We start from the raw sequence: 25,532 nt of genomic DNA on the forward strand, positions 1-25,532 counted from the left end.
TCGGACTGCACATGGATTCTGTGCCCACCCTTCTAGGGCTCGGCTCAGGGATCGGGTCCCTAAATGTATTTGGGCTCCAACCTTCCATGGAAATCAATGGAGCCTAAATAGGGTGACCAGGTGCCTGGTTTTCAACTGGAAAGTCCGGTCAAAAAGGGGATCCGAGTGTCCAGTCAGATCTACTGACCGGACACCCATAGTCCGGTTACTGTGGGTGGGGGAGGCAGGGAGGCGCTAGGGTGACCAGATGTCCCGATTTTATAGGGACAGTCCCGATTTTTGGGTCTTTTTCTTCTATAGGCTCCTATTACCCCCCCATCCCCTGTCCTGATTTTTTACACTTGGTGTCTGGTCATTCTATGCTAGGCTATCACCTGCGTCAGCCCCTACTCAGCCAGGGCTGCCTCCTACCTGCCTCAGGTGGCTGCAGCTCCCTGCTCTGCAGAGGGAGACAGGGGAGAGGAGGGAAAGAGGAGTGATTGTTGGGCAGGGCCTTTGGAGAAGAGGGAGGGGAAGGGTGAGGCCTGGGGGGAAGGGGTGGGTCCTCGGGGGGAAGAAGAGGTTCCAGCACTCTTGCTGGAGTGTCCCGTTTTAAAATATTACAAAGTTGGCAACCCTAAGCCTAAATACTTTTAGGCATCTGGGCCCAGGTTCTTCCCTCACCTAAGGCTCAAACAGCAATGTACCAGGCACAGTGCCCTGGACTTACACTTCTGTTATAACTTAGAAGTTCTTACACCGCATTCATCATCGTAATATCAGGGTGCCTTCCAGTCACGCATTAAGCAACCTGACTAACAGCTACCACCTGTAGTTTGTTCCTGAGCTTTGAAATTCAAGTTCTCGGTTCCCCAGAGCCAGGTAAATATTATCTGCATTGTACAGGTGAGGAAACAAGTGCACTGCCTTATGCAATATAGGGAGTACAGGAGATATGAGAGACTGAATTCACTGCTATATAACTATTAAAGTTAGTAGAATGGCACCTGCTTATGGCAGCTGTACAGGTATATAATTCTTCTAAGGCCCTAGCAAGAACAAAGAGCAAAACTAGCCAAAGTTCTACTAAATATAGCACAAGAAATCTTTACTTTGTTTTCTAATCATACAAAGGAGATGTTCTTGTTTAATCAGAACAGATCAAGTTTATTAATTTTATTTAACTAGTCTCTGTAAATCATTACAATTGCTACTTCTGAGGTTTTGGCCAACCATTTACCCTGGTTGGGAATTTCTACAAAGGAAAAAAAAAAAACAAGCTTTACAGGATCATACCATTCAAAAAGCAATCCTGTTAGGCATACATGCTGCACTGTTCAACAGATCTTCACACATAAGGCTAGAACTTCTAGCCTAGATGATACCATTGAACATAAGAATGGCCATACTGGGTCAGACCAATTGTCCAGTTAGCCCAGTAGCCTGTCTTGACTGCAGCTGGTGCCAGATACTTCAGAGGGAATGAACAGAACAGGGTAATTTCTAGTGATCCATCCCCCATCATCCAGTCCCAGCTTCTGCCGATTGGTTTATTGACACCCAGTGCATGAGGTTGCATTCCTGACCATCTTGGCTAATAGGGTTTGATGGACCCATCGTCCCTGAACTTGCCCAGTTCTACTCTGAACCCATTTATACTTCAAGAAAGGAATTAGAGGAGTTCACAGAGGATAGGTCCATTAATTGAGATCATCTAGTAGTCCAGCCTCCAGCATAACAAGCCACAAGACTTCCCTGAACTAACCCATTTGAACACGAGTATTTTTTACAAAAACATCCAATTGTGATTTAAACATGTTCAGTGGGGAGTCCATCCTGAGCCTGGGTAAGGGTTTTTCCAAAGGTTAATTACCCTCACCTGACCTGTTAAACATTTACACCTTATTTCCAGTCTAAGTTTGTCTAGTTTCAGCTTCATAGAAACGTAGAAATGTAGGGCTAGAAGGGACATTGAGAAGTTAAAGTCCAGCCTCCCAGTGCTGAGGCAGTACCAAATAAACCCAGATTAATCCTGACACGTGTTTGTCCAACCGGTTCTTAAAACATCCAACAGGGATCCCCCATTCTCCACTGGAAGCCATTGGAGATTAATTACCCTCATTGTTAGAATTTTTTCCCCTAATATCTAACCTAAATCTTCCTTGCTGCAGATTAAGCCCATTACTTGTGGTCCTACCTCCAGTGGACATGGAGAACAATTGATCCCTGTCCTCTGTAGAACAGCCCTGAACATATTTGAAGACTGTTTTCAGGTCCCCCCCTCAGTCATCTTTTCTCCAGACTAAACATGCCCAGTTTTTTTTACCCTTTCTTCATAGCTCAGGTTTTCTAAACCTTTTATTTTTGTCGCTCTCCTCTGGACTCTCTCCAATTTGTCCACATCTTAAAGTGTGCTACTCAGAATTAGACACAGTGCTCCAGCTGAGGCCTCATCAGTGCTGAGCAGAGCGGAACAATTACCTCCCATGTCTTACATACAACACTCCTCTTACTATGCCCCAGGATATTAGCCTTTTTTGCAACTGGATCACACGTTGATGTGTATTCTGGTTGTGATCCATTACAACCCCTGTCTCCTTTTCAGCAGTGCTACTGCCTAGCCAGTTATTCCCCATTGTGTAGTTGCACGTTTGATTTTCCTTCCTAAGTGAAGTACTTGGCACTTGTCTTCGTTGAATTTCATCTGGTTGATTTCAGATCAATTCTCCAATTTGCCAAGCTAATTTTGAATTCTGATCTTACCCTCCAAAGTGCTCGCAGCACTTCTCAGCTTGGCATCATCTGCAAGTGTTATAAGCCCACAGAGCTTTGTTTCAGAAGATGGAGTGTATCTACCTTTACACTTGGATATAAAAGCACCAAGGGAGTCCCTGCAAGGGAGTGTTTGCAGTCACCACGAGGCCCTGCAGGACCTGAGACCCACCTGCCTCTTATCGTCACTGCATTCTGACCCCATCCTACATGTTAGCCCCACCTCTGCTGCTTCCCAGAGCTCTCCCTGCACCTAGGTCTCTTTTCTGAGCCTTCCCTGCAACTCTTGTGCCAGAGCTCAATAAGGAGCATTTAGTACTTAGAGACTAGTAGCAGAGGGGTAGCCGTGTTAGTCTGGAGCTGTAAAAAGCAACAGAGAGTCCTGTGGCACCTTATAGACTAACAGACGTATTGGAGCATAAGCTTTTGTGATGAAGTGAGTATTCACCCACGAAAGCTCATGCTCCAATACGTCTGTTAGTCTGTAAGGTGCCACAGGACTCTGTCGCTTTTTACTTAGAGACTGTCATTCATTCAGTGGATCATGATGATACCTGCTGAGTAACACAAATGTATCAATCATTGATCAGATAGGTTTCCACAACTGGATTTCAGTTCGCAATTGCATCCTGAAGTAAGAGAGTCAAGAGCATCAACACGCCCTTCCCGAAGCTTCCCTCCACAGCTAACTTTGCTCTCAAATACACAAGCTCTCCAGCAAAAGCAAACATGAAGCCCAGAGGTGTTGAACACCCCCATTCCCACATTGAAATCAATAGTTGCAGATGCTTGGCAATTCAATTCAATTCAATTCAATACAGAAGCTATATAATTTCCCAAGAGCCCCACACACCTCCATGGCAAGATCAACATGAAGCACTCATTTAGGTAACAGAGAAACTACATTTATGAAGTTTGCAGACGATACCAAGCTGGGAGGGGTTGCAAGTGCTTTGGAGGACAGGATTAGAATTCAAAATGGTCTTGATAAACTGGAGAAATGGTCTGAAGTAAGTAGGATGCATTTGTCCATACTGAATTTCAAAGTACTGTACTTAGGAAGGAACAATCAATTGCAGATATAAAATGGGAAATGACTGCCTAGGAAGGAGTACTGCAGAAAAAGATCTGAGGGTTATAGTGGATTATCAACTATATATGAATCAATGTAACACTGTTGCAAAAAAAAGGAGACATCATTCTGGGATGTATAAGCAAGACATGAGAAGTAATTCTTCCGCTCTACTCAGCCCTGATAAGGCCTCAGCTTGAGTATTGCATCTAGTTCTGGGCACCACGCTTTAGGAAAGATATGAACAAATGGAAAAAGTCCAGAGACAAGCAACAAAAATGATTAAAGGTCTAGAAAAACCTATGAGGAAAGACTGAAAATATTTGGTTTGTCTAGTCTGGAAAAGAGAAAACTGAGGGGGGAAAGTGATAAGTCTTTTCATAAAAGGCTGTTATAAAGAGATGGGTGATAAATTGCTCTCCTTAATCACCGAGGCCAGAACAAGAAGTAATGGGTTTAAACTAGTGCAGGGGAGACTTAGATTAGACATTAGGAAAAAAACCTTCCTAACTGTAAGGGAAGTTAAGCACTGGAACAAGTTACCTAGGGAGGTTGTGGAATCTCCATCATTGGAGGGTTTTTAAAAACCAGTTCAACACCTGTTAGGAATGGTCTAAATAATACTTAATCCTGCCTCAGTGCAGAGGACTGGACTAGATGACCTATCAAGGTCCCTTCCAGACCTACATTTCTACAAAATCCTTTTGGTTCCGCTGTCAGTACACTAGCCTAGTATGGACGCAGGGGTAAGTTAATTGCATAGGAATTATGAGGAAGTCCCAAGAGAAGTCTTTTAAGAGGAGTTTTTCTTAATATAGCAGCACTGCTTCTAGGTTAGGCTAACTATTTCAATTGATAACATTACTTCTCAATAAGAACGGCTATACTGGGTCAGACCAAAGGTCCATCTAGCATGGTATCCTGTCTTCCGACAGTGGCCAATGCCAGGTGTCCCAGAGGGAATGAACAGAACAGATAATCGTCAAGTGATCCATCCCCTGTCACCCATTCCCAGCTTCTGGCAAACAGAGGCTAGGGACACCATCCCTGCCCATCCTGGCTAATAGCCATTGATGGACCTATCCTCCATGAATTTTATCTAGTTCTTTTTTGAGCCCTGTTATAGTCTTGGCCTTCACAACATCCTCTGGCAAAGAGTTCCACAGATTGACTGTGCATTGTGTGAAGAAATACTTCCTTTTGTTTGTTTTAAACCTGCTGCCTATTAATTTCATTGGGTGACCCCGTTCTTGTGTTATGAGAAGTAAATAACAATTCCTTATTTAACTTTCTCCACACCAGTCATGATTTTATAGACTTCAATCATATCCCTCCTTAGTCGTCTCTTTTCCAAGCTGCAAAGTCCCAGTTTTATTAATCTCTCCTCATACAGAAGCCATTCTATACCCCTAATCATTTTTGTTGCCCTTTTCTGAACCTTTTACAATTCCAATATATCTTTTTTGAGATGGGGTGACCACATCTGCACACAGTATTCAAGATGTGGGTGTACCATGGATTTATATAGAGGCAATATCATCTTTTCTGTCTTATTATCTATCCCTTTCTTAATGATTCCCAACATTCTGTTCACTTTTTTTGACTGCCGCTGCAAATTAAGTGGATGTTTTCAGAGAACTATCCACAATGACTCCAAGATCTTTCTTGAGTGGTAACAGCAAATTTAGACCCCATCATTTTATATGTATAGTTGGGATTATGTTTTCCAATGGTGACATGTACCCAGTCAATATGGGGATAGTTGAAATCCCCCATTAGTGAGCTTTTTATTTTAACAGCCTCTCTAATCTCCCTGATCATTTCAGTCACTATCACCATCCTGGTTAGGTGGTCGGTAGTATATCCCTACTGCTATATTCTTATTCTTCAAGCATGGAATTACTATCCATAGAGATCCTATGATACAGTTTGGTGACTGAAAGCAATATCAGAGTGTGAATACAGACACTAAGAGTCAGCCCCCAGATACCTGAGTCTATGCTCCTGTCACACACAGTCCAATTAGAGTCATACTCGGAGTGTAATGCCAGAAGGGATCATTGGTCTAGGTCATCTAGTCTGATCTCCGGTATCTCATAGGCCACCAACACCACTCAGCATCTACACACTAACCACAACAACTGAAACTAGACCAAAGCCCACAGGAGCATGTGAGCAAGAACCAGTCAGCTGTATTTCAGGGGAGAGAGTACTCACTGCCACCTCAGAGCCCAGGCCCTCCCTGCCCAGTGTCCCATCTCCAGCTGTGGCCATCCCTGATGCTTCAGAGGAAGGAGATAAGGGGAGGTGTGCCTTCCTGACCCCTGCAGGTGGCAGGCAAATTCAAAGGACAGTTTCATGTTAAAGATCATTTGATTTTTTTAAAAACATGATTAAAGCAGCTAATGTGAATAAAGGCAGCTACTTTTTAAAGTTACTTAACAAGCCAGCAACACTTCTGAATTTAGAGCCGTTTTTAGCAGCTCTAAATAAATGAAACCCTAAAATCTCTTCACTATTTCATGGCCAAGGCTCAGCACAATGAAATTTAACAGTTATAAATCCAGATTCTTCAGGAAGATACAAATTACGAGTCTGACATTGTAACCTAATGTTTGTACACTCGGTTTAAGACTAAGGGAAACAATGGGGTCCTAACCCCTGCTTGGGTGAAGTGGAAGCATAAAATACAGCCAAGTAGGATATATTTGTGGCTATTCACTCTGGGCTATTTTATAGGACCCCTTGTCATACCAGCTTGTCAACGACATTGGGATGATAGTTGGCTTTCCCCTATTTTGCAGTTTTGTAAGCAATATGCACAAGAGACTCCTGGGATGTTGGCTACCACCTTCTGATCCCCTGTGCAACTGGCACACATTCCAAGGAAAGACACCCCACACCATCTGCACTCAAAATCTTGACCTTTTTATTAGTTACAGTTCCAGAAAGGATAAACGTTAGCTCTTAGATCTTGTTGAAAGCCGCTATGTCGACACTCTGCACCTGAAATAGAACAAGAAATGCTGTTAAAGATCAGAAAATACGTTCCAGAGATTTAAGATGTACAGAAAGCACACTTACTGGGGTGGTCTCTTGACAGAAGACGTTTGCCCTAACCATCCCAAAGTTTATAAAGCACAATCCTTTATTAAAAGACCATTTTTTATAAGTCAACAATTAGTCCTGCGAATGGTCATATTTTAAGATTGGGAGCTTATATAACTAGTAATGGCAATCAGGAGGGATAGCTCAGTGGTTTGAGCATTGGCCTGCTAAACCCAGGGTTGTGAGTTCAATCCTTGAGGGGGCCACTTAGGGATCTGGGGCAAAATCAGTACTTGGTCCTGCTAATGAAGGCAGGGGGCTGGACTCGATGACCTTTCAAGGTCCCTTCCCGTTCTAGGAGATAGGATATCTCCATTATTATTATGATTTTTTTTTTTTTTTTTTTTTAGGATCAGAGCCCCATTGTGCTGGGGCTTGTACAAACGGCAAGAAAAAGTTCCCACCCCAAAGAGCTTACAAATTAAAACTGGTTTCAGACTCACCCTATAGAAAGGGGAGAAGTTCCATTTTTAATTATGGTCTGTGGGCCAAGATATAGTTTAGGACTGCATGTGCTTTCCTGAATCCACAGCAACTTCCCACTGATGTGAAAGGTTAGTTTGCACAGATTAAAGGGAGGAGATAGCCTTTATGTAGTAAATTAACTATGTTAATATTTGTCAATGCGCCTTGTCACCTTCAGAACCACTCAGTGGGAAAAAACTAGCCTTCAGGATTGCCACTATTTCTGCTCTGTTTCTCTCCTTGTCCCCATCCTTGTGGGTCTCCTCTCTTCCCCACACAATAAGTCCCAATTCCACCTCTGCTGTAGACTTCACTCCACCCCACATCCATGTCCCATCTCAGCCGCTAAAACAATCAGCAACAAGATAGTGAACTGCTGTCCCTGAAGCACCAAGAACTAGGCACCCCAATGAGTACAAGGGCGGTTCACACCTCAAAGCTATTGCTTCAGGCTGTCTGCAGGCTCTGGAACAGCATCCTTATACTCTTCATGGTTATAAGGTTATCTCCACAAACATGGGGACTAAAAACTCAAGTCCCCTCCCACCCTTGAAAGTTTAGATGATGCAGAATCTGAATATACTGTAGGCTGCAAACACATGAAGTGGATCAAAATCTGGGGTGTGGGTTTAAGGGCCCAGGTGTTTGAAAGCACTGCAAGGCACAAGGGGAGGACTTACGTAGTCTTCAAACTTGGTGATCTCCTCCTCCAGTATGTCTGTTCCAATCTTGTCATCCTCCACTACGCACTGGATCTGGAGCTTCTTAATACCATAGCCCACTGGAACCAACTTGGAGGCTCCCCAAACCAGGCCATCCATCTGAATGGACCGGACGCACTCCTCCATCTTTGCCATGTCAGTTTCATCATCCCACTAACAAAGCACAAAAAGGGACCTTAGAAGGTTTACCTACATTAGCATTAGGCTGTGGGACTATCTGTCAGGACTGAGGACTCTGCAATCCTCAACAGGATCAATGTGGTATGTATTCCAATTCCATACGTAAATCAGCAACAAGGGGTTTAACACACTACCATATAGGGCTGCGATCAGGAAAGCAGCGAGGAGATGCGAGATGGAACTCTTCTGTGCTCAGCAGAGAACAAGACTGACAAAATCATGAATTCTACTTGTTCCTGCCAATTTGCTAGACAATGCGCTAGTCAGTGATACGCCAGTATTCAGCTCTTCCCACCTAGTTTTGCCATCAGTCTCTGTTAACGAGTCCTTTCTTTGATGAAAGGAGCCTTTCCCAGAGGAATCATCTCTCAGTTTGACTCTGCATGAAGCGAGCCCAAGTTACTGCAGAAGGTCTGGATTCTGCATACCTAAGGGGAAGTGTTCTTGGAATGATGTGTCACTTCTTCCATCTCAGGGTCTCAGCTTCAAGAACTAACTCTAAGCCCTTGATAGTTGGTAAAACTACTACTTAGCACTTATCTAGTTAGCCCAAAGTGTTGGGTAATCCTATACACTTCCGTTTCATTGTCCTCTTGAGAGAGTTTGTGCTTTACTGATCATTAATCTGTGCTTGTATTTCAGGCTTTTATTCCCTATATTTGTGCTCTAACAGGTGCAAGTTTTTTCAAGGGCTTTTCCACACAGAGACATCATGCATGGCAAGCCAAGGTGTGAACGTACAAACACTCTAGCCTGCCACACACACAGACTGAAACAGCAGTATGTCCAAGCGCACTATGGAACTTTTAGTGCGTGGTAGCAGGGCCCACCTGCCCAGATAGCGCGCAGCAGGATAGAGAGATACAGATTTACACCCCAGCTTCCTACGCTCTAACTGACCACGTGAATAAGCCCCAAGAGAAGAAAGATCTTCCAAACCAGGGGTGATCAAACTGCAGCCCACAGCACATCTGCAACTGCCATCTTTAATATGGAGCAGAACAGCTCACAGATCCCATCATGCAATGCTCAATGCCGATCCAAACAACTGCATGCTGATAGGTTCTGTAATTTATGCACCAGATCATCTACACAGGGCAGCTGCAGTCTGCAAGTTAGATGTAACCCACACACTCCTGCAATGTTACAATCAATCTCAGGACAGGCACCCCGCTTCAGAGCCAAAACAGTTGTTGTGTAAGGAATAGCTTAAGCTGCTTACAGGCTTGACATCCAGAAGGATGGAAGACTTGGCAACGAGGCCAGGCTTTTTAGACTTCTTCTCCGCATACTGGCGTAGTCGCTCTTCCCGAACTTTGGCAGCCTCCTGGTCTTCCTCTTCATCCCCACTGCCAAATAGGTCAATGTCGTCATCCTCATCTTCGTCGTCAGCCTCAGATGGTCCTACTTTCTTTGCAGGTGGAGCAGAAGGGAGTTCCACTTTCTTTGGGGGAGCAGCAGGTGATTCCACCTTCTTCATTGGGGTGACATGCTTCATGGAAGCAATGGGCAAAAGAAGGAGAAAATAAATCCAAAGTGTAAAACAAAGCAGCAAACTCCACCCCTTGTCACAGTTAGGACCTGACTTGCCAAAACTAGACTATGCCACCATCCAAAGGCAAGAGCTCAAAGTCATGCAGCCAGGAGCTTGGTGCTTATATTCAAGGCACTCAATGGCCTGGGCCCAGCATATCTAAAAGAGCCTAAGTGCCAGGCACATGTCCGCAGGTTGCCTTCTCTAAGCAGCATAGCAACATGTACACTTAAAAATAACCCCCAAAACAAATTGCTCCAGCGCACAAACAATTCTTCCTGTGGGCAAGGGAGGGAAGAGAGGAATGAACCACGTTATGTAGGTTAATCTCACTGCCCTCCTGGAAGGCACTTTAAGGGTATGTCTATGCAGCCAAGAAAAACCTGTGGCTGGCCTGTGCAGCCGACTCTGGCTCATGGGGCTCAGGCTGCAGGGCAGTTTCACAGCAACGAAACAGCTCCACGAACCACAGTCATCTGGCACAGTCCAGCCGAGGGTTTAATACTGGTACACTGTGATGATGATTGTGAAGCTGGGTTGAGGTGGAGGAGTCAGAGGGTGGGATATTTCCCTTACTGATAAATGATGAACTAGCAATTGGCTGAGCCCTCAAGGGTTAACTCTCTCTCTACACAAGGCAGCAGGAATGGAGGGAGATATGCGCATTTCCCCTTTAAGTACTCGGCCTTGTTAATTCTGAGACCGCAGCTGCTGCAAGTTCCCTCCATCCTGAGCCCTGGTGTGTGTCCCCTGCTCTGTGGAAGATGGGGTAAGTGGGGTGCAGGAGCAGGGGGGGAGGGGAACACCCTGACATTAGCCCCCCTCTTCCTTCCCTCCCCCCCCGCACAGCAAGCAGGAGTCTCGGGGAGCAGCTCCAAGGCAGAGGGCAGGAGCAGCATATGGCAGTGGGGGGAGGGACAGCTGCAATTGCTAGCCTGCTGGGCAGCTGCTGCACAGGGAACTTAGGGGAGTGGGGAGCTGACAGGGGGGCTGCCGGTCCACCCTAGTTCCAAGCCCCCACCAGCTAGCTGCAACGGGCTGCTCTTCCTGCAAGCAGTGGACAAAGCAGGCGGCTGCCAAACAACGTCAGAAGGGAGCATTACACAACTTTAAATGAGCATGTTCCCTAATTGATCAGCAACAAAACAACGTTAATCTGGACAACTTTAAGTGAGGAGTTACTGTACAAGTATTTACAGAATACAATACACAGGGGCAAAAGTTAGTTCCATTAAAGGTCTCCAATGCAGCCTCCAAACTGGGGCAAGATGCAACGGGTACAGGATACTCAGCTCCCAGAGATATTACTTTTTCCTACTCGAGGCAAAGATTCTCACAAGGCTTGTGAGAACCAATAGGTCCCCAAGTCTGTCCATCTGTATAGGTCTCTCCTTGCTATATACCTAATAGGTACCAAGACGCTTAGTTTACTTAGTGTGTGCCCATTTACACTCAAGTGTTAATTACTGGCTTAGCATCAGATTTTGGTGGACCTCTGCAGATTTGTCCCAGCTGAGGATCTGGCCCATCACATATCCTCTTCACTGGGCCTGAAGCAGGAGAATCCGTGCTCGGCATCTGCACTTGGGCTGAGATGAGGAAGAAAGAGCAGCTCTAGAAGGCTCTGCTGGGGAGGCCTTGGCTAACACTCGTGCAGAGATCGCTTTTCTCCTTAGTAGATGGCATGAAGTATTCTAAACGGACTTGGCACCTTGAGGAGTTGATTACCTGGGTTGGCGGCGTTGCTGAGGGATGGTGAGAGGTGGAGGATTTTTCTAGTGTGTTCAGGCGAGTTTCCAGCTTGGAGATGGCCAGCTGAAGATCTGCAACAACTAGAAAAGGGAGAAAGAACTCTCTCATCTTACTGGTTCAACACATGGCAGAAGATGCAGCAATTATTCTTTGGTCAGGTCAGGATGAGTTTGCTTTCACTCTAGGCAGGCTACCAAGCAAACTGCATCTATCCCAACTCGAGAGAAATCCTCGCTCCAACGTTAACAAAACCACCAACAAAATACACACAATTCACAGGACTTCACGACGTTACACTGAGTGGTCAGCAAGATGTGCCTGCCACTAGCTGCCAAGTCCAATGTGTTTTCTTGCCAGAGATTTCTCACTTACCACTGTGGAGATTTTGGTTCTCCACCTCCAGGTTAGCTATTCTGGTGACGAGCTCATTTTGGTCACCACCAGGCCCAGCAGAAGAGGTCGTGCTTGCACTCTGCAACAAGGGAAACCAAGATGAAAAACTAGCCTGTTCACTCAGTTCTCAGACTAAGACAGACATGCTGCCTCTCTAAAGCAGGAAGGCAGAGACAACACTGGGAAAAAGAAGAGATTTTACAGGCTAGCTAGGAAAGAGCCCTTTTGATCGCAAGCCTTTTAAAGCAAATCTTAAACACAAAAATCAGAATGTAATTCATGTGCCACTGACAGAATTTCTGGTGGAGCTGGCAGGTTCAGAAGAACACCACATTTCTACAGTCCCAAACTGTGGGCTACCTTAATATTTGCATCTCTAGCATCTTCCAAAGCTTCTCTAGTGCACCTCAAAAAATTTACAAACATTACTTACACTAACACCCCTGCTAAGGAGGTAAAGAGCTTCAAATTACAGACAAGGAAACTGAGGTACAGATGGCTGAAGTGACTTAGCTGAGGTCATTCAGTAAATCAGTGGCAAAGGTAGGAATAGAACATAAGAACATAGAACTAGCAAGAGACTAACAGCAAACAATTTTTTTCAGAAGCAGGAAGCCTGCCAAACAACCAGTAGGGCCACTGGACGATCGAGGGGCTAAAGGAGCACTAAAGGAAGACAAGGCCATTGTGGAGAAGTTAAATTAATTATTTGCATCGTCTTCATTGCAGAGGATGTGAGGGAGAGTCCCATACCTGAGCCATTCTTTTTAGATGATAAATCTGAAAACTTTCCCAGATTCAGGTGTCAACAGAGGAAGTTTTGGCACAAACTGACAAATTAAACAGTAACTGGTCACTAGGATCAGATGGGATTCATCCAAGGATTCTGAAGGAATTCAAATATGAAACTGCAGAACTGTGGTACATAACCTATCGCCTAAATCTGCTTCTGTACCAGATGACTGGAGGACTGCTAACGTGATGCCGATTTTTAAAAAAGGCTCCAGAGGTAATCCTGACAATTGCAGGCCAATAAGCCTAACTTCAGTACCAGGCAAACTGGTTGAAACTATAGTAAAGAACAGAATTATCAGACACATACATGAACAGGATTTGTTGGGAAAGTCAACATGGCTTTTGTAAAGGGAAATCCTGCCTCAATCTACTAGAATTCTTTGAGGGGGTCAACAAATATGTGGACAAGGATGATCCCGTAGATATAGTGTACTTGGACTTTCACAAAGCCTTTGACAAGGTCCCTCACCAAAGGCTCTTAAGCAAACTAAGCATTCATAGCATAAAGAGACCATTCTCTCATGAATCACTAACTGGTTAAAAGATAGGAAACAAAGGGTAGGAATAAATGGTGAGTTTTCAGAATGGAGAGAAGTAAATAGTGGTGTCCACCAAGGATCTGTACTGGGATCGGTGCTGTTCAACATTCATAATGATCTGGAAAAGGGGTAAACAGTTTGCCGATGACACAAAATTACTCAAGATAGTTAAGTCCAAAGCAGATTGCAAAGAGCTACAAAGGGATCTCACAAAACTGCGTGACTGGGCGACAAAATGGCAGATGAAATTCAATGTTGATAAATGCAAAGTAATGCACATTGGGAAACAAAATCCCAGCTATATACACAAAATGATGAGGTCTAAATTTGCTGTTACCACTCAAGAAAGGGATCTTTGAGTCACTGCGGATAGTTCTCTGAAAACATCCGCTCAATGTGCAGGGGCTGTCAAAAAAGCAAACAGTATGTCGGTTCCAGTAGGAAAGGGACAGATAGGAAGACGGTAAATATCATAATGCCACTACATAAATCATGGTACATCCGCACCTTGAATACTGTGTGCAGTTCTGGTCGCCACATCTCAAACAAGATGCATTAGAAATAGAAAAGGCACAGAGAAGGGCGAGAAAAATAATTAAGGCTGTGGAACACTTCTAACTGGGACTGTTCAGCTTGGAAAAGAGACAAGTGAGGGGGGTATGACACAGGTCTATAAAATCATGAATGGTGTGGAGACAGTGAATAAGGAAGTATTTACTCCTTCATGTAGAACAAGAACCAGGGATCACCCAATGAAATTAATAGGCAGTAGGTTTAAAATAAACAAAAGGAAATACTTCTTCATACAATACACAATTAGCAAGTGGAACTCGTTGCCAAGGGATGCGGTGAAGGCCAAAACCATAACCGGGTTCAAAAAAGAACTAGATAAATTCATGGAGGATAGGTCCATCAATGGCTATTAGCCAAAATGGTCAGGGATGCAATCCCATGCTCTGGGGATCCCTAAGCCTCTTGACTGCCAGATGCTGGGACTGGACCACAGGAGATGGGTCACCCGATGAGTGTCCCCGCTCTGTTCATTCCCTTTAAAGCATCTGTCATTGGCCACTGGCGGAAGACAGGATATTGGCCTAGACGGACCATTGGTCTGACCTAGTATGGCCATTCTTATATTTTCTGCAGTGAATTAGATAGTGTCCCGGGGTTCAGGTAACATGAGAACTATGTGTTCTGCTCTGCATTAGCTCCCCATGGTCTTGTGTCCAGGACACCAGGGATACTCCTGCAGATTGTTTCCCCCCCCCCCCAAGTTACACAAACCAGTCTTGTGGCTGCCCGGCTATAGGTTGGCTCCCAAGCTTGGTGAGGGTCAGTAAAGGCTGGGACTGCTGTGAAGGGAGCAGGAAGAAAAGAGCATCGTCTATCTTTCATACAACCCCTTCCAGCTATAAGAGGAGCACACTTTGGAGAACACCAGATTCAGGCCTCAGCTAAAGATTACTGTTCTGACACAAGGCTTTGGGTTAACGGGCAGATCTTAGAAGAAACCCCCCGCTCCTGGACCCCTGGAGTGTGGCTTCCAGGTGGCACAAGATGCCAAAAACTCAAGTCTCATCCAAAGGGCAAACCACTCGTGATAGGCACGGGTGCTGACATATAGGTGCAGATCTGCAATCCAGGGCCTTTAGCTCAGAGGTGGGAGGGCTACCTATTGAGTCCTTAAGAGGGGGCAGGGATAGCTCAGTGGTTTGAGCATTGGCCTGCTAAACCCAGGATTGTGAATTCAATCCTTGAGGGGGCCACTTAGGGAGCTGGGGCAAAATCAGTACTTGGTCCTGCTAGTGAAGGCAGGGGGCTGGACTCGATGACCTTTCAAGGTCCCTTCCAGTTCTATGAGATATGATATAATAGAATATATGGAGCTATACCTATTATTTACATTAAGACCTATATTTTAACTCTGAATACTGACAGTCTGCCTAAGGACAGCATAGAATTGGTGGCAAATGCATTGCAAGAATTCATCAAATCGCCTGGGGCCCATACACTTCAGCATGAAGTTTTTGTCCAAACGGGGCTGTTTCTTCCTCCAGTTTATTCACAAAAGACAGACAACCACTTGTTAGCTGTCCCCCATCCCCAACAGGACTTACAGTCAGGCGACCTGACTTTCTCTTGGATTGGGCAGGTGGGGCTTCTTGGGGGCTATCCAGAATGGTCTTGCGCTGGAAAGGGTGAAAGGTTTGGGGATTCAGGACAAGTATAATATGAAAAAGAATGTAAGCACTTCACTCATGCTAGGGTGGGGCATTCAAATACAGGCATCACATATGCATGCAGGAAAACCATTCAGCTTCATCAGGACAGTGAGCCATATCTTCACAGAATCCACATCCAAAAACACCGACCTGCTAAGAGTCAAGTGGATGGGGAGGAAAACAGCACTATATTAAAGCTTCCTAGTCAGCCTTGGCTTGAACTGCTGGGATAAAATGCAGTTTATATGCCAGGTATTAATATTGCCAACTTCTAGTTACACAGCCTAGTACTTCCCAGGAGGGTACAATCGCTTGGTGACAGGACTAAGAATCAAGAGGTCTGGATTCTATCACCAGCCCTGACCTTGACTTGCAGTGTGATTTGGGCCAATTTCCCTATCTGCAAAATAATAAAAGACAGTGCACTATATAAGTGCTAAATATCATTATATTATGTGGCATTTTTTATTGTCAAAGCATTGTAAAAATCAACTAATTAACTCTTAGCACTCTGGTATGACAGGTAAGTATCCCCATTTTACAGACGGGAAACCAAGACACAGGGGATACATCAACACAGCAATCAGAAGGCATGACTGAAGCATATGCAGGCATACACATGCTTGCTCATGAAGAACAGCAGTGAAAGCACGGCAGCATGGGCTAGCCGCCTGAGTACGTACCCTGGGTCCCAGGTGGGATTATACTCTGACAGCTAGCCTGTAGCACTGCCATTTTTAGCAAGCTAGCTCAGATACGCTTATATGTACTGAAATCACACCTCCTGAATGCCATATAGACATACCCAGATAAATTAACTAACTTCCTTAAAGTCAGACTGAATCAGTGGCAGTCAGAATTAACTCAGGAGTTCCTAGCTCTTAGCCAGAAGCAAAATCCAGTAGACCACACTCATTTCTCTCCTACAGAGAATAAAGCAGCAGCGTCTACACTAAGCAAATAGCTCACATGACAAAAATCAGCAATGGCTTCCTCCCACCTTCCCAAATTGGTGTTGAAAACTAACTGCTAGCAAACACAGGACAACCAGAGTGAGCACCAGGTCATTTCCTTGTACAGACTCACTTTACAAGGCCACTGCTATCCCAGCTCAGTAAACCACGAGGTTTGCAAGGCTAAAACACATTGAAACCGTCAGCAGTTAGAACTCTTTCTGCTCTATTTACACCAACAGGTCTGAGAACAAAATATAGCTGGTTTAATTAAATGAGTGAATAAGGAACTGGAGTCTCTTCCATATACTATTTAAACCCATTTTCTTCCCCTCCACCCATGTCACAGGCACAAGAAAACAAAGATTAGGCAAGGATGAGGATTTAACATTTTAGGCAGTCTCTAGACTGCCACTTTCAGCTCTAAAACTTTTGTTGTTCAGGGGTGTGAAAAAACACCCCTCTGAGCGATAAAAGTTTTAGCACTGAAAAGCGCCAATATAGACGCTGCAGGGTTACAAAGATCAGGAGCAGAAAGACTGATGGACAGGCTCTGAAAACGGGGACGTTCCAGGTTTTCAGAGACGCAAGGTCAAGTACATTTATTCCTATGTGCAGTCAAGTGTTTTCCCTCTTACTTTTGATTAAAAGATTGCATTGGATTTCCTCTTGGCAAAAACAAACTAATGGATTCTATTAAGGATGAGAATTCAAATGCAAAAAAACTAGACATTCAAAGATTAAGGTTCCCACAGCATCACTGACTTGGTCACTTGACCATGTTATCTGTAATATTTACAAACGTGGATATCTTTTGTATGGGACTCTTAGTTTTCAGTTCCTGATTTCAATGGGGTTAAATGTTTAGCTTTAACAGTACATTGAATTAAGAGTGCTAAGAGCAGCACAGCAGTCTGCCTAGTAAAATCCCACAAGGCAGAAATCTCAGCCTGCCTGGAGAAGCCTCAAGTAGGCATGTAAAAAATTAATGAGAGTTTTCCCTAGTTATGAAGCGAGGAATGTAGAACCTAGTCCTGTAGCTTTACCACAGGCCTCAACCATCTGACCCTTTCCAGCTTACAGATATTTGTAGTAGAATATACTTTTGTAATTAAGAGTTTAAAATGATAAACCTAGCACCAAGCTGAAGAAGACATCCCTGTGTTACAAAATGCAGGGGCAGTGCAGAACTTTCTTTCTAGCCTCAAGCAGCTGCAGAATCGAAATGCAATGGAAACAGAATGCAAATGCATACATGGCAGAATACACAGAAACTTAGATCTTCCTTTCCAAAACAGCACTGTGGATCTCACAACAAATGACCCACTCAGTATCACGCTGAGAAGAACATACATAATACAGGAATCTACCCTGCCTGTCTTCAATGCAACACAAAACTGACCGCTTACGAACAGTTATCACTACACTAACCTGAGTACAGTAAGAGTGAAAAAAGTTGTGATCAAGGGGAATTAGATGGGGAAGGCCTAGACAGCAGTTACACTATATGCATTTTGCTTCCAGATATTATTCGGAGATACCTAATAATTCATTAAAAATTGAGGGGGGATGAATTATGGGAATGGATTGGGAGGGGTCTAAAATTCTGTCTCTGTAAACACACTTCAAATCAGATAAAGGAGCACCAATTAGCAGAGAAGAAAGGAAATTGGGATAGTTTAAAATCCAGAACTGTAGGTTCACTTTATATGAGCCCAGCCCAACCCAGAGTGAAGAAATTTTGATCACACTAGTGTAGGGAGCTGACCCAACCCCCACAACTGTAAACAAAACACGTCCACTTTTTTTTTTTGGGTGGGGGTGGAGAAAGGATATCCACTTCCCCAGTGGATCACCATCTAATTAATTAACAGCATGTTAGGTCTTATAAGCAGGTTTATAAACAGATGTCATTGAACTTAATGTGCATGCTTTTTCCTACAGTTTCCAAGAAGGCAGTCCCAACCCATTTAGGGGTAAACCCTCATGCACATTAACACCCAGGTGGTCTTCTTAATTTACTACTATGTCAGAGCAGATGCTCTGGAAGGTTTGATCATGTTTTTGGCCTGCAAGAACAGAGTCAGGCTTACACACACGTCAGAGCAGCCTATTCCAGCTGTATAGAGTTGCCTACAACACTCAACACTATTAGCTGGATACGTCAAACATTTCTAAAATGCATCCTCATCCTACCTCAAAAGAGGGTGTTAAGTAATCCCATTTTACAGATGGGGAATGCACGTACAGAGAGGTTAAGTGACTTGCCTAAGTCTGAGGGAGAGCAGGGAATAGAACCCAGAACTTTTAAGTCCTAGTCCAATGTCTTAACTACAAACAATGATTTTGTGGTTACAGTATGGACAGACTCTGGGTTCAATTCCCTGCTCTGGCAGGATTCCTGTGTCCCCTCGGGCAAGTTGCTTCACCTCTGTGCCTCAGTTTCCCATCTGTAAAACTGAGAACTCCAACACCTTTGTCTTGACTATTTAGACAAAGTTGTTCAGGGCTGGGATTGCATCATACTGTACGTCTGTAGACTGTTTAGCCCATAGTTGTCCTGATCTCATTCGGCCCTCTAGACACCACTGTAATACAAATAATAAAGCCCCCTCCATTGTCTCTTTGGCAAATAGGGTTTGCAAAACAGAGTGTATTTGAAGACACTAGCGGTCACTGATCCCCCGGGCACGTGTGAATACTGGGAACATGTATACAACCTCCCACATTGGCACGGCAAGTGCACCAAAGCCTCCATTAGTCTCTGGACTTCCAATATACTTTATAGTCACATCACAAAATAAATAAAAAATCCTTTGATTTTACACACGATGTTGATGATTCAATGCGTTCCAGCTGTAAGGCTGTTCTTTGTGTACAAATTAAAGGTACATAAGAAAGTGTTAGTATCAAACAGATGGGCTGAAATGAGGGATTATAAATGCAGACTTGTCCATGCAAAGCAGAATGAAAGGTATGTGCAAATAAATGTTTCTGGCATCTTTTTTTGTTTTTAAATCTCTTTTTGGGAGATGCAAACCACTACCTCAGATTCCTTCCACTGCACAATATTTATACATTTCTAGATACTGACTGTCAAACTGCAGTATTGCTATTTGCAATAGATGCATGAAATGCAACCAGGAAAGAGCTAGAAAAATGAAATTCTTCCATCTTCCCATCTCTACCCAGAGCCAGAGAACAGTTCTCTCGATCTTCAGGTTATCAAGCTGAAGTTCCCATACTTGGACTCTCTTTCCCACCACCAAAATCCTGGATATTAAGCACAAAAACCAACAGGCCTCCAAAGTCATTCTACAGATTTAGTGTAAACCAGTTTGTTTTGTGAGGTCTGAGAACAAAATCCATGTATCAGGCTATAAAGCAAAAGTAACACACTTATGCTATTCTGTACAGATACTTTTGGTGCTTGTATTGTTACTGTCCATAATTTATATGGATCCTTTAGAAACGGAAAGCTAGGGAATTTGACATTTCAGACCTGTCTCTCTTCCCGCACGTCTAAGAGCAGAAGCCAACCGCGCTTACTGCCTACCTGTGCACCAGCACAGATGATGCTAGCAATTATTTATTATGTTGCACTACAGATGCACATGGTGCTTTACAAGAAAAATTAAGATTGCAGTGTCTGCCACAAAGAGCTAACAAGGCCAATATAAGGCAAGATCAACAAGAGATCATGAACAAGGAGGGACGGAGAGGTCATTAATACCATGCATGTGCTTGGGTAAGCAGTGCACATATCTCGAGGGTGACACAATGGTTGTGGGTTTGCTATGTTATTATGAAGCCACCTTAACAGCTACCTAGTTAAGGCTGCAATGAGTTTTCCCACTTCAAGCAGTTAACTGCAAATTCAAGCACGATAATTAATTGAGATCAATCTGGTGTCCTACATGTATTTCACATTTAGAGTCTCCACTGCACAATTCTGAGATTTAAAATCCATCCCTTTGGGAATCCTCCCAGAGATTAACTGCATTTGATAGCACTTTCTGCCTACTCACTTTTGTTGAAACAACGGGGAGTCCGGTGGCACCTTGAAGACTGGCAGATTTATTTGGGCGTGGGCTTTCGTGGGTAGAAAACCCACTTCTTCAGATGCCTGGATTGTAAGGTCCCTAGAATCTCTCACACTCAAAAACCTCAAACATGTTGAAATTTCAACACAGGACTTGAGACTACAGAAAGCCCCAGCATATGAGAAAGTCAATATACAAACAAGTTATTTGGCTTCTTTGCCACCGAGACCACAACACTATCTTCATAGAAGACTTTTGTTCTGATGCTGCCTTGGCTTCACTAGCCCTCTTGCCCTGACTCCCCCACCTCTGAGGCTACAGTGCTTGGCTGCCCCAACCCTAGATGCCTCTACGCCCTCCCATCCAAGCCTCAATTAGATAAAATAGCCTTCTGTAACAGGACTCCCATTCCAGCACGAGTGAAGTTCATCAGGCTGAGGTTGCCCTCTGGGAAACCAGAGGACATTCACCAAACAGAGAACCTGCCTTCCGAACAGAGTTGCAAGCTCCATTTGTCAGGCAAATTTGGATTCAAGATTCTCCCTCCTCTCCCTGCCCACTCTCACCAGGCCCTCGTTCTTATTACGAGCTGGGGGCACGGAGGGAAAGAGAAAAAAAGGATTGACAATCAACGTTGAGCCTGATCTCCATTAGGAAGCAACTTCAAAGTCCACTCCATTTTCTATTACTATCTGAAAAGCTTTCAAAGCTTGTCTTTGATTGTTGGCTGAACTCTCCATAGTCCAGGATGTTTAGACCTTATTCAAGTCTTCCATCTTAGATTTATATTGAAAACCCAAGCAGATTACGGAAGATTATAAATTTGCAGGTTATTTCAATGCAGATTTCCCACCTTGCCCATGCCGTTAGCAATTGCAGCATCACAAGAAAAGCAGTCAGCAGCAGCCTTTCAATCAATGGTCAAACAATTGACTCCCAGCACTACCCTCCTGAGTAGGTTTTTAAAACGTCCGTTGTTTCCCCTCTTCACTTCCAAAACTTATAAAATACTTTCAGGAACAATTTAGAAAGCAAATCTCATCCTTTTCTCTTGTTTTTTCTCCCAGTTTGCCTGCTGTCCTCGCATCAAATTCCAAGTGACCAATTCTGTGCTGAGCGGCTTTACCCCTGCAAGTGATCTCAGTTATTCTAACACAGAACTATACAGCTGAACTTGACCACAAAAACAGCAGGCCCAAGGAGAGGACCAAGGGAAAAGAAGTTCCATTCATTCCTGTTTACCTACCCAAGATATTTGGGTCACTAATCATCTTGTAACAGGCATATTTTGCATTCCAAGTCAATAGCTAGGTTCCTTCCTCAGGAGGAATTACTGGGCCATCAGTACATAGGGCCAGACACCTAATAGTTCTAATTTTGCACTTGTTAAGCATCTTCCATCTGAGGAGCTCAATGTTTTACAAATATTGATTTGGCCTCACGACCTTCCTGTGAGTAGTTGACACTATCACCTCCATTTTACAGATGAGAAAACAGGAGGCATATCTTGGATTAGAACCTGGTCACTATCCCTCCTCCTCGCGATAAGTCAGCACAACACCTCTTAATATGGGATCAAAATTCCTCTCTGAACGATCACCATGATTATACAGCCAGCTTTGTGACAAACTGATGATGTAGCAGCAGCAAAAAATGCTCCAGCAGGAGGTAGTAGCAATCTATTATAGTAGTGTTCAGCGTTAAAACTAGTAGCCAACCTGAGTACCCTAGAAACAGTAGATGGAAGATGCCATTTCTTTGCACATACCCTAACTGAAAGCCAACAGGAAAGAGAAGGTGGTAGTTCAGTGTACCCCAGTGTACAAACATGCCCCTGCTGACAGATACGTGCTATCCCTGTGCTGCTCAGCAGGGGTATTTTAACTATGGTTAAATTGGTTACGTTAGCTAAAGATCATTGGAACCAACTCAAACATTCCGCTGGGAGAAAAGAAAGAAATGCATAGCTCTTTGAAGACCCCACTGAATTTTAGCCCCAGTGCAATTAGCCTGTAATTTTAAAGCCATTGTACTAAGGTAAGCAGTTACACAGCATGCATTTCTGGTAATAGAGGGTGTTCTTGATAAAATGGAGCTAGTCTGGTGGTACACAGCACTGCACACCTTGTCAATCTCCTCTAACTTAAAATAAGAAGCCACACAATCTATGGAATCAGTCATAGTGGAAGAGATCTGTGAGATGCGCCATAGCTAAAAATGGACTGCAGGTAGCCAGCTGGTGAGAGAGCTTGGGTACTCACTCCGGCCAGCGATTTCTGGATATTCTCCCTGGCTCTGGCAATGTCGCGTAGGATCGTGCTGGCTCCGTTCTCCTGCAAACAGCGCAGAAAGAACCAAGATGTTTTGTAAAATGAGACATGAGAAATTGCTGTGGGCAGCTAAGATGGGGAAGATTGGATTTTTTTTTAGCAATGATTAAGTGAGTATTGGAGGCAGCTTTTCAAGAAGCATCAGCTGGAGGCATGGAGTGCAAGGACTGCAGCTTAGTATTGGTCACATCATGCTACGCCTCCAGAACAGTGTCCAGTTGCAGAGTTTTGAGACCTCAATATTTTGCTTCTCCCCACTCTGGTCCCGTGACAGGTTGGCATAGCCATCACTCAGGCAGGTTATCAGGATCACTTTAGTGTGCCCTTGGAGCTCTGGTTAGGTAGCTAATTTCCTTAAAAGACTGTGTGAATTTCATGCTGGTGAGAAGTCTTCTATTCCAAGAGTGGGTGTGGTCCAGGCTGTGGCAGCCCTAGCTTTTCCACATTTATGTGCCACATCCCCAAACGGGAGGGTCCACACCTCCTGGGGCGAGAGTTCAGTTTCCAGGGTCCAAGTACTCCTTGGCTCTCTGAGACTACCAACAAGGGCACCAATTATAGCTGTGGTTTCTGTGACAGACTCCTGTCCACTGGAAACTGGACTGAGCACCAAAATTCATTTCACACTGGGCACCAAATCAGCCCCAAATAATCCCACACTAGCATGGCACTTCCAAATTTGATGCAAATTAAAAAAAAGTTTACTGAAGACTCCTAAACCTTACTAGGAAGGGAGTGTTGTAATAAACAACTCTAAGTTTCAGTCAGTTGGGTTTCAGGCCACATCTGGCAGGTAAAATTACCTTCTTCACTGAAAGTTGTGTGTGTCATGTGATATTCTAATTATTCCCCTTTTTACTACACAGAGCACAGTTGTGCTTTAGAATCTGCTTTAATGTTTTACTTACAACTTCCAATTTTTGTAGACCTACAGTAGGAACATCTGCCCTTCAAATAAATGTTGTACAGAGCTTTGTGCTACCGCTATGGTAGCATAGCCAGCAGAAATTCAGCAGAACATGCCTAAAAGCTACTAAAGCATTGACCGTTGTTTAAAAGCTCGGCCCTGCCACTTGCAAAACAGTCATGTAAGATTTCAAGCTGCTTTCTATGGAATTAAATGCATATGCAGTTAACCATCCTTTACATTTTAGGATGGGAGCATCACTGCTCCCTACAATCTTACTCCAGTTGTGGGGGTGCAGATACCTCAGGAATGTAAGTGTGAGCCACCCTGAGTACTTTATGTTGGAACTGGCGTTTGCTTTCCCTGCTCTTCCCCCACCATAGCCTCCACTGCTCTGGTGCAGACAAGTAATATATACAGCCTTCCCTGCGGCCTCCTGTTAACATTACAGGGAAGCCAGAAAGGGAATGTGGGTCACAATCTCTCTGGAGTGTTAGCACCACTATACTCCCGTCATGCACTCGGTCTCTAGGATGTGCCTGGCAAAAAAGCAACTTGTACACTCCTGAACACTGGCTCCCTGGAAAAATAGGAAATTGCTAGATATCGTAATAGTTCATGTAGGTCAGTCCTTAGCATAACTTCCCATCCTCCCATATTACCTCAACATTTGTTCGCAGATCTTGTGAATGGGATATAAAATTGCTCGCTGATAGGTCACAGACCCTATTTGTGGCCCTGCCACAGGTAGGGCACAAGTAACCTGAAGGATTAAGAAAAGACCAATTCTTGCAAACTATAACCCAGGTTTTCCCCCATTTCTATTTCACCCTATTCACAAAGTTGAATCTCATCTTGTACATGGGCAAATCAGCTTCAGCTACACCCTGTATTTTGAACACTGTGGTTCTCACACTATAGCCTGTGGAACACTGGAGGGGTTTGAAGCAATTATTTGTGGTCCACAGGACAAAACATTTTGAAAACCAAACAGGGAATTTGGTGACAGGACCTGAGTCTCCAAGAGAGGATATCTTACTAATTCTCCTAGTCTGGAGACCAATTTGTAACAGACCTTAACAAATACATACAGGTGGGAAGGATCATTCTTTCACCTGCTATCAGTACTGGGAGACCCTTAGACTCTAGCACACTGCAAAAACTACTTCCTTACTACTTGAGGATATGCATTACCTGTTGGCATGAAGGACTGGCAACTGGCCCATTCATCTGTTCATAGTATCTCTTCTCAGCATCGTCATACTTGAATTTATCAAACCAGATCTTCTCATGCATAAGAAAATCAGCTGCCATTTTTCTGCAAATAGGAAGAGACAATATGAGCACCTAGGAATATTTAAGGTTAGCTGCCTGTATCAGGTTCATCAGCAAGAACACTTATTTCCCTCCTTCCTCCCCCACAGAACTGCATTGTAGCTTTCTGCCCTTTATCTTCCTTCCACTCTGGTGAAAAGCTTTAAGTAAATGGGATCCTATTAAGAAAGCAAGGCATTCTAATCATCCATCCACCTGTCTGCCTGATCTGACCTGCATTTAGCAACACAGCATGAAGCGGGGGCTGTACATGTTGGACAGTCTGCATCTTCCCCTGTATAAATGCCAGCTCCACCAGGATATATAGATCAAAATGTCAGACACTTAACAATCCACACAAGTCAATTAATACAATGGTTTAAAAAATGGACAGAATCGCACCTGTTTTGGCTCATGTACAGAGACTTTTTTTTTTTTTTTAATATGCCTAG

The 25,532-nt window shown here is 44.0% G+C and overlaps 1 protein-coding gene across 4 annotated transcripts in view; it reads right to left on the reverse strand.

The window, feature by feature from the left end:
* Positions 1-6,730: 6,730 nt before the first annotated feature.
* EEF1D (eukaryotic translation elongation factor 1 delta) overlaps positions 6,731-25,532 on the reverse strand; it is a 30,985-nt gene continuing 12,183 nt past the window's right edge. Inside the window, exons 3-10 of one of the 4 annotated variants that reach the window (XM_024216649.3) lie at positions 24,961-25,084; positions 22,791-22,862; positions 15,429-15,500; positions 11,957-12,056; positions 11,561-11,664; positions 9,521-9,790; positions 8,077-8,271; positions 6,731-6,829 (exon numbers count right to left, since the gene is read on the reverse strand). In XM_024216649.3, the coding sequence (XP_024072417.2) occupies positions 6,791-6,829; positions 8,077-8,271; positions 9,521-9,790; positions 11,561-11,664; positions 11,957-12,056; positions 15,429-15,500; positions 22,791-22,862; positions 24,961-25,084 (976 nt within the window). In that variant the 3' untranslated portion in view covers positions 6,731-6,790. The remainder of the gene's footprint in view (positions 6,830-8,076; positions 8,272-9,520; positions 9,791-11,560; positions 11,665-11,956; positions 12,057-15,428; positions 15,501-22,790; positions 22,863-24,960; positions 25,085-25,532) is intronic. The other 3 variants (XM_029913890.1, XM_029913888.1, XM_029913892.1) reach the window with 3 other exon arrangements.

The sequence above is a fragment of the Terrapene carolina genome, unplaced genomic scaffold (assembly GCF_002925995.2).
Source record: "Terrapene carolina triunguis isolate 2854851 unplaced genomic scaffold, T_m_triunguis-2.0 Scaffold58, whole genome shotgun sequence".
Taxonomy (NCBI): Eukaryota; Metazoa; Chordata; order Testudines; family Emydidae; genus Terrapene; species Terrapene triunguis.